At 39.2% G+C, this 13707-nt stretch overlaps 1 protein-coding gene across 1 annotated transcript; it reads left to right on the top strand.

Annotated features, from left to right (window-relative positions):
- The first annotated feature begins 7115 nt into the window (after positions 1-7115).
- LOC122670440 (tubulin alpha chain-like) lies at positions 7116-8996 on the top strand. Its single transcript, XM_043867313.1, has 4 exons — positions 7116-7229; positions 7489-7723; positions 7819-8189; positions 8276-8996. The coding sequence occupies exons 1-4, from the start codon at positions 7137-7139 to the stop codon at positions 8927-8929; spliced, it is 1353 nt and encodes a 450-aa protein (XP_043723248.1). The 5' UTR covers positions 7116-7136; the 3' UTR covers positions 8930-8996.
- Positions 8997-13707: the final 4711 nt, after the last annotated feature.

The raw sequence follows: 13707 nt of genomic DNA, 5'->3' as shown, positions 1-13707 counted from the left end.
TATAGAAGAGGTAAGATACCAAAGATTCCAAAATTAAAGATTAACAAATTAATAAAACCATCCAAATCTCCCAAATTATTTTAAGAGATGGGAGTGGCTTAGGTTGTAATGCTGCCACTTTAGGGAACAATTGAGAGCCCAACATAGCTTTAATCTCACTTCAATAACAGTTGCCACATGCTTTGCTTTATAAAATCTGATATTAGGGCCATAGACCATTCTCCAACCCCCACTACCTCCTCTCCCCTCAAGGGGCCAGACACAGTCACACTCACTTCTCTCCCCCCCCCCCCCCCCTCCCCTCCCCAATTACAACAAATACAAAGGACACACCCCTCCCCAATTACAACAAATACAAAGGACACATATGGGTTTGTATCTTTGCATCTGACCTGCTTAATTAATTGAAACCTGAAAGATCACTTGACTTTTGTATGATTAATTCATGACTGTGGCCTCTCCTCTCACTATATTCAAAGGTCATCTCAGCTGATTGTGCATTATAGTTATAAAAGAATAAAGCCACTAGAAAACATTTGGGGAAAGTTTTCCTCCACATGTGGAGTAGGTGGGTGTAACCCATCTGATAGGCTCGACATGTCTTGTAGTCTGAAGTGATCGAGCTGTTAGATGGTCTAATCTAAGGATATAAACAGATCAGAATCGGCTCGGATTTACTATTATCTGAATTCGAATTCATTTACATAATAACATATTCGTATCCGCTATAATATTCGACAAAATTTGAAAACCTAACATCATATTTGAATTCAAGAGTTTATCGGATATCCGGATATTATTTGATTCGATTAATAAACGTATCTAACCTATATCGACTCATGGTAAGGATTTGGGTTAGGACCTACCAAAATATCCTTATAAAAGTGTTTATAATAAGGGTAATATAGTAATACATTGTATGTTTTTATAAAAATATTAAAATAGTTGCATTTTACAATCAGATAGTAAATTAAGCAGATATTATCTGATCTGAAATGGAAATATTTGAATCGAATTATCTTTTGGACGAATTCAGATACTTTTCGAAAACCAAAATTTCGGATTTGAAAATCCCTAACCAGATGGGATACGGAATTTCGGCTATCCGTTTACATCCCTAGTCTAATCCAAAACCTTAATGCATTAGATGATGAAAAACACCTTTAAAAATAATAACAAGAAAAATAAAAAAGAGAAATTCTTTTTGAGGGTAAGAGAAGCTGGAATAGAGGAAAAAGGGTAGGAACTTGAAGGCTCTTAAGAGAACAGTTACGAATATATAAATAATAAACTCAAGGAGAATATAGATCAAATCAAGAAGGAAAATCTCTAAACCTATGGAAATGTATATGGAGAATCCACTTGGATGCAATCATGCAAACACTACTGACCACACTGTACTGTAAGTCATGGGGCTCTGTCTTGAACTCTGTTAAATAAATTGCTCCACCTAATCCCATGATCCTCGTTTGCTTCACCACAAGTTGATATGGACAGTTCCTTGAGTTATGGTGTGCCCCCCATGACCTCTACATCCCAATTCTTACGGGCTATGCCCATTCTATGCTTAATCCATTTTTTAACATGTTTTATTAGATTGATTAAACAAATTAATGGTAATTCATGCATTTCTCAAACAATTTGGATCATAATCAAATAGGATGTATCATGTGTAGAAGAAATAAATACAATTAACCTAAAGATAAAGCAAATGGTCCTCTTCCCTTGGACCCACAGGCTATGAATCCATTTAGTATTATATAAATATTTTCTACTACAAAAAAAGCTTTTTTTGGGCCCCTAATGGAGTCATATGATAATGTATCTGATTAGACCAAATTCTATTATTCCCAACCTCCCAACTCACTGAGCTGAACATAGGATCTCTTTTTCACTTTTTTTATTTAACTTTTGGGCAGCAGCTGTTTTCTGGGTGGGATGCAGTGGCCACGCCACATGCGTCGACCAATGAGAGTGCATGTGGTGGCATAAAAGGGGCAGAATTTCCACCATACATGGGGTATGACGATCATTCTAGCCCCTGTTGTAAGTCGGTGTGATCCATGCATCCTACGCAGAAAACATTCTCCCTTAACTATTATGGAAAAAGGTTTTCTGAGCTGATGTACACATTCTCTCTCCTCTCTCCCTCCTGTCCTTGAATCGCAATGGGCACTCAAGATCAAGGGTGTTAAATTAGAATCAGAACAAAAAACTGATACCAAATTCAGACTGAATAATCCAAATCAAATCAAATCAAATCAAATTTAGTTACAATCAGGAACTGGGGAATAGAACCGAAGTGGGATTTGTTTAATTTTCGGATCCGACATAAGAACAAGCAGTTAAAACCAAAACCAAACTGAATTTGGATATCAATATTAATATAGTATAATACTAATATATTAATATACTATAATATTAATATATTTACTTGTATTCGTATTAGATTTTTGTAATACTATTATATTATAATATATGAGAAAAAGTTTTCTGTCCGGGAGTGTGGCCTATGCCAGCACTCCCATGAGTCTATCTTTCTCTCCTCTTCAGATGAAAAGACGCGTCTACCCCTTTGTTTTGAGGATGAGAGGGATAGACAAATTGGGAGTGCTGGCGTAGGCCACACTCCCAGACAGAGAACTACTTCCAATAGTATAAACCAAGTATAGAATCAGAACCGAACTGGAAACATACAAATTCGATACGAATACTGAATTTTAGAACCGAGCTGAATATCCACTTCTGACCGATTTACACCCTTACCCAAGATTGATGTGTTTTCCAAGCCGCCTGCTTGGAAAATCCTCTCCCTTAACTGCTTAACATCAAAAGACATGATGAAAGACATCAAAATCTAAACAAATATAGTTCCTTTTGACGCATGCGGGCTGTCTTAAATGCAACTTTTCCAGTGATTCAGGATCGACAAGTGATTAATCTCACTACTTAATTCTGTTTCTAAATCTACTTAGCCCCAAAGACACATGCCTAATGAAGCTTTTCGAAAGGTGACCCCTTGAAAGGACACATCTTTAATATCAAATCTTGATCCACTCAGCTAGGTAAAAGCGCTTGAATTCATAAACAAGGACCAATTAAGCCCATCATGTACCTGTAAAGTAATTTAATCAATGATAACTTTAGACTAATACATGTATAATAACCAATCTTAAACCATACTTAAATTAGTGCATGCCTACTACCTAGTAGATACACCTATTAAAGCAAAGCAAAAATAGGATTGTGGGACCTAATTATGTTTTATTCTTTTTAGGCTTTTCTTTGTGGCAATTCTTGCAAGCTTTTTTTAAAAACAAGGGTTATTAACAGTCTTGATCTGTATATGAAATCCCAGATTGTGATCCTCTACTGCCGAGCTGTCCGGCAGGACCGTGCAGCCCAGACACAGTGAGGCACACAATGACCGCCTTACCCCCACTCGGGCAAAGCGTTTGGGCAGGGGCAAGGCAGTCACTGCACGCCTCATTGTTTCCGGGCTGCACGGTCCTGCCGGGCAGCTCGGCAGCAGAGGATCTGGATTGGTGAAATCCCAAGATATATTTAAACTCTTGATTATACCTTGTTTAATTTCTGAATAGTGTCTTGTCATGGAATCATTTTATCCATGGGTAGTTGTTTGGGCTTGAAATTTCAATTTCGATTTCAGGCCCACGAAGATGGAGTAGATCATGGGCCGGGATAAACTTTAGGCTGGAACTAGATGATTCTGGTCGCGCTGGATGTACATGATCGGTCCAAATGATCCATCTATCAAAGTTCAATGATCATTTAACATCTGATTAAACCCACCGATGGAGTTATTATAATTTAGAACAATAAAACACCCTTGATCTGTAGCTATACTTATTTCCGATAGAATTAGGAGGAAGAGAGTGAGAGAAAAATAAAAGAATGATCCCCACAGCATATCTGCTGTTTTTCCTTAATTCTTTTTTTTTTTTTTTCCGAGTCTTTGATGGAAAATTATCTCTCCAACTCCCTACCTGGCCTAGTTCCAGTCCTTCTAATAAGGGGGGTGGATCCCACCTAGGCAGAGTGTTCAGGCAAGGGTAGGGTGGTCATTGTGCCCAAAGGGACTAGGGAACTGGGCTGAACAGGGAACTGGAGGGGATACCAGGTGCATGAAAGCTATCCACGTGACTAAAGGAGTGACATGACATGTATGGAAGTAGGGATGTAAATGAATAGCCGAAATCCGTTTCCGTATTCGGGTCTGTATCTGTTTAGCACTATCCGAATCCGTCCGAAAGCTAAACGGATACGGATACGGATACGGTATAGCTATCCAAAAAGCTATATTTACATGTAAACGGATAAAATATCCGATCCGTATCCGTATCCGTTTAACACTATCCGAATCCGTCCGAAAGCTAATCGGATGCGGATGTAGATATAGCACTATCTGAGCCGAACCCGATCCGTTTACATCCCTATATGGGAGTTATCGACGTGAGTAGAGAGTAACTTAAGGAGTTAGAGAGTAGACTAAGATGTTATACGATAGTAGTAAAGATGAGGTTCGTTACTTAGAGGCGGGGAGTTGTATGTAGTTATTATAACCACATTAATGAGATAGATTGGAAAACTCCTAATTTATTTTTTTAGATTTTATCTTAAGAAAAGGTAGACTAACTCCTAATAAGTCAAGGCGTCTTGGCTTTAAGACCAATCTAATCTTTCCAACACGATTGGAATCACTCAATTTGGGGTTTTGATTTGAAAGTTCTCAGCTCCCCTTCCATCTCATCCATCAACTTATTTAATTTTAATCCTAACCCTTTATTTAATCTACCTACTTCTTAAACTCCAAACAACTCTTACCTCCCACAACTGATAAAGATTTCAAAAGGGAAGAGTAGTGGGCAAAGGGATTTTTTCCATTTCTTAACGTCATCTGAGACATATTCCGCGTCACTGGTGTCGGCAAAGGGATATTTAACAATTTAGCCTAACCTTCAAGTCCAGAGTTCTCTCTATTTCATAACAATTTGGATCTTCTACTGCTGAGCTGCCCGGTAGGACCGTGCTGTATGCAATGTTCGCTTTACCCCTACCCCAAACGCCTTGCCCGAGTGGGGGTAAGGCAGTCTTTACACACAGCACCGTGTCTCGGCAGCACGGTCCTATCGGGCAACAAGGTAGTAGAGGATTTGGATCTATTTCCCAATGCCTTGATTAAGTGGGTTGGACTTTTTCACTAGTGTTGTGTAGTGTTGTATTTGAAAGTGCATCTAATATGGTTTTTGTTGCCTTCATCCTTATTTTCTTCTTTATGAATGCCTACATTCACCCGATAGAACTGGATATTCTATTAAACTTAAAAAACTCTCTAGACTACTCTCCATTTGTTTGTGTATAGGTTTTTATCACAGAGAAATTCTATCCCATACATGTAATGTACCAAAACCAAATCCTAATCCCCACACATATACAATTCTTTCTCATATAGGTAATGGACCACAATTGAATCCAATTAGACCTAATAATAATTATGTGGATCCACAGAATACAAGACACACGTAACACTCAAGAGGGGCAAACCATGTTTTCACTCCCACTCTTGACAAGCCTAGGTTACCCAAAAAAAACCATAAACATTTGAGTTTCATTACCCCAATTGGAGGGGCAAACCATGTTTTCACCCTTCTAGATCTATGCCTACATGTACAAATAAATATTCTCCCAGTCCCAACATAAATAGATTGCTGGAACCTCTCTGCTAATGGACAATGAGCAATTATGGTAGTTATTAAAAATCTCATCTCAAAACAAACCTTGCATTCCTCTTCTCCTAAAAGGCATCAAAACCAGTTAAGAAATTACTCCTCACCTCCTTAGCAAAGTCCAATCCAAGTGTAAAATTACCAAGAAAATGTGAGATTTTATTCAGGTTCCTATGTTACCATGAACCAACAATTGCCATAACAAACAACACTTGCTATAGTTGGGGAGTTGGGGTTCTCTTGTACGCTCAATTTCTAAAGCATCCTAGTCACAGTGGAAGCAATACTACTCCAAAGCTCATAAAAACGTTAAAAAAAAATAGTAAATCAAAGTCTTAATGGTTTCATATAAGAATGTTGCATATATGACTATGAGATACTCTCTCTCTCTCTCTCTCTCAAAAGTTCTTTGATTGGTAACTCAAATTGAGGTGGAAACATTCAACTGACCCCTTCATCAAATAAAATTATAATTACAAAGGAGATGCACTGCATAATGTAAAGTGGATCCCATTATTCCAGAGACCTGACCTAGCTATGAGTGACATTAAGCGAACATGAGGGGTGGCATAGGCCACACCCCGACACAGCGAGTAACTTTAAGCGACACGTTAGTGATATCACTCACCGTTTCATTCGAAATTTTAAATAGGGAAAATGTTCTACCACGCCCAGACACAACGAGTGGTGAAATGACTGCTCCACACCCCATGAAAGATAGAAATCCCACCCTACGACATGCCAGTGCACTCTTAGTGCCTGCCGCACGTGTGTGGAGAAAATATCACGATTATCTCTACCCCCAGCGCCCCAAGATTCCTAAAACATCCATGGTCACCAATTGACCCATGCAAAGGGGAGACAACGACCCAAGGTGCGGTGAGAGAAATTTTTCCAAGGGTTACTCAGACACTTATTGTGAAAGAGGGAAAGGAGGAGGTCAAGAAGTAAACGCAATTGGTTCCACCTAATGTACTAAAATTCAAGATAAAACAGTCCTCACTCCCCCTGTGGTGATTCAAACTGGATGGACACTCCCTCAAAGAGAATTCACTTTTGGCAACACGATTCCTATCTACCTTTTCTTCATATTAGAGAAAAAATGAATGTTGAATACGATGTTGTAAGGGCGACCTTTCCCACGCTCAGGAGTTTCAAATTTTAAATTCAAACGGAGAGGGAAAGTGGAAACCTAACGGTTATTCCCCCTGGATCATGCGAACTCCCCTCCCCTTCTTTACATATATAAAGAACGCTTGGCACCCCCGAAGCAAAATTTTCTGCTTAAAACAACTTTGTTTCTTTCGTACGCTATATCGCCTAGGCGTCTTCGTATACGATCTGTGTCAAAATAACCTAACATTCTTCTCAAACAATCATAGAAAAAAAATGAGAGAGTGCATCTCCATCCACATCGGTCAAGCAGGAATCCAGGTGGGGAACGCCTGTTGGGAGCTTTACTGTCTCGAGCATGGCATCCAGGTGAGCTTCACTTCCTTCCTTCCTTACCATAATACTTCACTGGTCTAATCGCTTCTACTTCTTTCTTCTTTGTTGTATGCTAGAGATTCAAATTAAATTGATTTCTCCTTTTGATCAGTCTATATTTCTCTCTGGTTTTCCGGCAATCTGAATTGGAGATCGTGATACAGTTAATATGTTTGTATGGATGCTCTCGGTCTCATCTTTTGTGATTTACTCATGCCTTTGCTTGGTTTGATCTTCCTTTGCCTGTCTGTAGCCCGATGGACAAATGCCGAGCGACAAAACCGTGGGCGGAGGTGATGACGCCTTCAACACGTTTTTCAGTGAAACAGGGGCTGGGAAACACGTTCCCCGTGCCGTTTTCTTGGATTTGGAACCCACTGTGATCGATGAAGTGAGAACTGGTACCTACCGCCAATTGTTCCATCCTGAGCAACTCATCAGCGGCAAAGAAGATGCAGCCAACAACTTCGCCAGGGGCCATTACACAAGTACCCAAAAGAAACCTTTCCCTTCCACTCCCTCATTCGTTGAATCACGATCTTGGATCTGACGGATTGATTCGGTTCCTGTCCATTTTTTGCAGTTGGGAAAGAGATTGTCGATCTCTGCTTGGATCGTATCAGGAAGCTGGCAGACAACTGCACAGGCCTCCAAGGTTTCCTGGTTTTCCACGCCGTCGGAGGTGGAACTGGCTCTGGCCTCGGTTCTCTCCTGCTGGAAAGGCTTTCTGTCGACTATGGAAAGAAATCAAAGCTTGGCTTCACCGTCTACCCTTCCCCTCAGGTTTCAACCTCTGTGGTTGAGCCCTACAATAGTGTCTTGTCTACTCATTCTCTTCTGGAACACACTGATGTCGCAGTACTCCTAGACAACGAGGCTATCTATGACATCTGTCGTAGATCGCTAGATATCGAGAGGCCAACCTACACCAATCTCAACAGGCTCGTTTCCCAGGTATCGAGAGGCTAAACTTTGCCCTGTTACTGCAAATTTTGTCTATTTCAGCTCATACTAAGGCTGAGTTGTATTACATTGTTTAGGTTATTTCCTCGCTCACAGCTTCTCTACGTTTTGATGGGGCTCTGAATGTGGATGTCACAGAGTTCCAGACTAACTTGGTGCCATATCCGCGTATCCATTTCATGCTTTCTTCTTATGCTCCTGTGATATCAGCAGAGAAGGCGTATCATGAACAGCTTTCTGTTGCAGAGATCACTAACAGTGCATTTGAGCCAGCTTCCATGATGGCCAAGTGTGATCCACGCCATGGGAAATACATGGCTTGTTGTTTGATGTACAGAGGTGATGTGGTACCGAAGGATGTGAATGCAGCTGTTGCCACGATCAAGACTAAGAGGACTATTCAGTTTGTGGACTGGTGCCCAACTGGATTCAAGTGTGGAATCAACTACCAACCCCCTACTGTAGTCCCTGGAGGAGACTTGGCCAAGGTTCAAAGAGCAGTATGCATGATTTCAAACTCTACTAGTGTTGCAGAGGTTTTCTCAAGAATTGATCACAAATTTGACCTGATGTATGCCAAGCGTGCTTTTGTACATTGGTATGTTGGTGAGGGGATGGAGGAAGGAGAGTTCTCTGAAGCTCGGGAGGATTTGGCTGCTCTTGAGAAAGACTATGAGGAGGTTGGTGCAGAGTCCGCGGAAGGGGATGAAGATGAAGGAGATGAATATTAGATGCTATAGAGGATTTGGGTTTGTTTTAATCAAGAACACCAATACACTCATTGGTTCTGCAATGGGGAGGTTATTGGCCATCTCGTTTGCTTAGGCTAGTTCTTCAGGTTACTTGCTCTCGTAGCTATTCCATTCCAGAGTAGTTAATAGAATATTGTATGGAACTATCATTTGCTTCAGATGAAATCTATGACTTGCATAATCTTTCCATGCTCTAATTTGAGTAATTTTTGCTTGCAATCATGGGAAACACCTCATTCTCTGCAGTAAAACAAGTCGACCAGAGCTGCTTGCAAAATTATTGTTATTTTTTTAAGCTGTTGGACACTTGAAAATTCAGTACTTTTAAGAGAGTGCACAAACCAACCATATAGTATTTGATGATTTGAAGCTTGTTATTAAAGGGGGATGGCAGCAAGTCTTGTACCATGAAAAGCCACACGAACTGGTGTTTACAAATTACCATAAACAAGTTCTTAAACTGTAACAAAGGTTCTACCTTTTGGACTCAATGACAGACCGGGGGGGGGGGGGGTTGGACACAGAATTTAGCTCGTCTCCAGGGAGCCCAGCATGCCCAGGTGCTGCCAGCTGTTGGGCTGAGCCGATACCCCCTTGCAGCAACCTGGGCACTGGGCTCCCTCGAGACGATCCGGGTGGACATCAGTAGTGTGGCTGATGTCAGTTCCCATCCTACAAGTGCCCAAATTGGGTTTTTCTCTGCTGAGAATGCTACCCAACAGAGTGAAATCCTGATCACTTGGGCTCAGCAATGCAAATTATGTTCCCCCTCTTTTAACTAAAATGTTTCATATAAATCACAGCAATCCAGAAGCAACTCTTAAGTTCTTCCACTCTGCTCCCATTGTAGAGGCAATACACACACCTTATGACTGACTCAACCAAGGTAACAGTAACTGGGTACAATCTTCCTTCCATTTGTGCTCTTTTCAAATGAGAGAATACCAAAATTATTAAAAGAAGTCCCATATAAGTCCTGGCAATGATATTGCTCCTTTAGTCCTTTATAACTTAATTCAAAATAGCTAAGATCATCAAATGTAACCAACACTGTTCATTCAAACTATAATGAAGCCATTAATCATTGGGAAGAAAATTGCCCATATGAGCAAGAGATTACAAAAGAAGGTACATACTCATGGATTAAGGATAATCTACAAGGGGATAAATGGCAAAAAGTTCAATAACCGGATGAACAGAAGCAACAAAAATAATTAACACAATAATCTCAAAACTAAACCTTGTGCGCCCTTTTTTTATCTACTGCTCTCTTACAGTAAATTCATGCATTTAATTCCTTGAAGCAAGGATAAAAACATGAACTAGAAAGACATCTAGAAAGGAGACATGAGCTATTGGCCAGACAACTCAAGGTGTCAATAACAATTTTAAGTGTAGAGGAGAATTTCGTTAGAGCATTTTTAATTGAAATGGGGCTTATGGTCATGAAGGATAAGGTAAAGCATGGAAAAGTTCATACAGAAAAGTTCAGTGTATCACCAAGGTAGAGTATTGGAATGTTAGTAAGTTCAACATGCTGTGAAGAAGCCAAGATCACAGAAATAAATGCATTGACATGAATAAAAGTTGGGAAGGAGAAATATAATCTAGCATTCACCAATGACTTAATTGAGTTCAAAGAAGGGGAGGTGAGCGGGCTTGGGATGAGAAAGGCCCAGCCCAGTACACATCCAAAAAAAAAAAAAAAAAATTTGTAACCAAGCATCACCCATTGGTTCTATACCCGATTCATAACTAGAAAATTTCTCTGGTCCTTCGCTAATTGTGGTCAAAATTCCAGAAATTAGAAATGTCGAAATGGGAATAACACTTGATATTATTAGAAATGCCCAGAAAATATCATATTCGTGAAGCAGAAACATAGAAGCATTCTACACTCCTAGGAGTAGGAATACTAAGATATACCATGAGACCAATAAGTTTATTCGAGATCTGGCTATCAACCTCTTGGCCTAAAATAAGTAATCTTTCGTGATGAAGTCGGTTGATTAGGACAAAATAGTATCCTTTAGGAACTGTACATGCACCTTTGGATGCATACGGTTAAAAAAAAATTGCGAAAAAATCAATGTGTTGATTTCCATTGATGTTTTATTTTCACTAATGTTTTTATTTATATTTAAATTTAAAAGAAGTAATTTGATTGGTATGACCCACAGTTTCATCTTATATGCATCAAATAGTAGGAGTAATTCTGAAAAGAATCAAAATTTCAAATCCGATACAGGACGATTTAGTATAAAAACTGGTTTTAGCTGACCTAGTCCAACACTTTGGACTGCAAAATTAGGCTAAACCACAGAAGCTCAACACATCAAAGTTTTTTTTTTTTTTTTTTTTTTTTTTTTTTTTTTGTGGGTTTAGACGCTTTCAAATGTGCAGTCCATCTTCTTATGTAACCAGGAGCTTCAATTACACTTAGCACCTAAACCCATCATAAAATTTTTCCACATTCCTAACATTGATGGGTCCAACTGATAAAATATATTTTTTTTTTGGTAATTCAAGTGATAAAATATTTACAACTAAATGAGTTATGAGTATCTGGACAAATTTGTAAATATTAGGAAAAAACCAAGCGACCATGAGGATCTTAACATGGTTCAACCATTCAACACAAATGTTTATATCTACCTGAAAGAACCAGAGATTTTTCACTAACCAGAAAAACACTCTACATCAATATCCATCTCGCTATGTGATCTCTTTTTCTTGTATTTAGGGTTCCCCCCTCCCAAAGACAATATATAGACACCTTAGAAATCTTAGTCCCCACAATTACAATTTTACCCATATACATATAATGGAACCAAACCTCAACCTAAACATGTACAGGTCCAATAATAACTGTATGGGCTACTATAGCCCAAAAATGAAGCTGGGTCTAAGAATTGCCACCCTAGTTTTAAAGTTCGTCTAATGGAATTAATCAAAGATATAGAAGCATACCAAAAATGGTGATTCGAAATCTTCTCCTTCATAGAGTATAGACCCTTCTCTACCCCAAGTTTGGTAGACCCATATGCAAAATCTTTTGTTAGATTAAGATCTTTGATGACTCTTTGCATAGCATGTATATTCTTAGAAAATCACAACTCGTCCAGCTATGTAAAATTTGAAAAACAATAGTCCTTACTTTTGATTAACACAAGCTAAATTTGAATGGTTATCTTATTGCATTCACGATACAGGCACGGATCCCAAAGGACCACCCAATCGGAACAAAGCCCATCTTAAGGTCGGATTGGACATAGATCCATTACTAAGATTGAGATTTAATGTTCAATGGGTTCGGTGAAAATAAGCTAGCCCATGTACTAGGAAGTTTTAGGAATGAAATCAGATACTCAAACGATCTAAGCTTGGGTTTATCCAATCCCCTCCAGGGTTTTTGCTGCTTTCACTATACTCCAGGGAGAGAAGAAGTGGGGTGCTTTGAAGAGAGTTTATCTGTTCCATGGTTTTAGTGCATGGTATCAGAACGGGTATCGGTACAAAACCGATACCTATCAGCTTGGATCGGCTGTACCAAACCAAATTACCCTTGAATCTCCTTAAAAATGAGTTTTTTGACCATTTTACCTCTTGTTCGTACTGTGCTACCGATATGGTATCGGTATTGATGACTAGCAAAATTGGTACTGGGCGATACGATACCGATACTAAGAACCATGATCTATTCGAAGAATAACGATGAGGATGAAATGTGGAATAAAAAATTAATTAAATAGAAAAATTGAAGAAAAAAAAAAGGAGAGAAGAGGCAGATGGGTGCTTTCATTTTTTACTATTTTAATGACAAAAATAGTAGAAAATAGAAGAAGAATGGTAGGTTAAATAGACTAGCAGTTTACTAGGTGAAAAGGAAGGGCAATCTAGGTATTTAAAAACAAGAGGGTAGAAGGTGATGTAAAAGTTTAAAAGCAGGGTAGTTTCAGAAAAGAAGTTTAAAATAGGGTAGTTTTAGTAAATATAGGTTAAATGTAGGGTAGTGATAGTAATTACCCCTTCTCTTTTCAAGTCCTGGATAGGTGTTAGTCCGGTTCCAGTATATCAACAAGATACCCCATCATCATTTGATCAAAGATAAAAGGTCATGGTTATACATAGAGGTGTCAACTGGTCTGGTTCTCTAGTGGTTCCGGCTCTAAGGTGTCAAAACCAGATCTGGACCAATAAGCTCATTGGTTCCAAATATGAGATCCAGGACCATTCACTAATGGGAGGTCCGGTTCCACTTCCTAATCGGGTCCAAACATGCCCTTGTTGAGCAGCCAAATGTAAAACATTTTTCCCATTGGAATGAGAAATCTCAAGCAACCTACAACCTTTCAAGGGTATTTCATTAACTACTGATGTATATCCTTTATGTGCAACAGATATGAGAGGGGTAGAATACTAGAATTTGAGGGGCCAAGTGTCTTGCTTAGTTTTGGGTCATGTTCTAATAACAACTAAACAGCAATTGTATAATAAAAGTCACTTTAACTGTATATTAAAATAGTAAGGATCATCTTTTAACATTTTAAAACAGAAAAAATGATGCAAGACAAGTTCAAGTGTATGCATTTCTTTCGATTCCAACAGTTTCTTAACGGTTCAGGGGACCAGACCAGATCCGGACCAATAAGCTATTTGGGTGGATCGATTCTGGTTCCTAGAGGGATGATTTCGATCCGATTACCGGTTCCGATCCAAAATTGACAGCCCTAGTTATATATCAGTTTCGCTGTGCA

Source organism: Telopea speciosissima, chromosome 8, assembly GCF_018873765.1.
Source record: "Telopea speciosissima isolate NSW1024214 ecotype Mountain lineage chromosome 8, Tspe_v1, whole genome shotgun sequence".
In the NCBI taxonomy this organism is placed as follows: Eukaryota; Viridiplantae; Streptophyta; class Magnoliopsida; order Proteales; family Proteaceae; genus Telopea; species Telopea speciosissima.
Note: the sequence above shows the minus strand (reverse complement) of the source record. Positions and strands in the feature narration are given on the sequence as shown.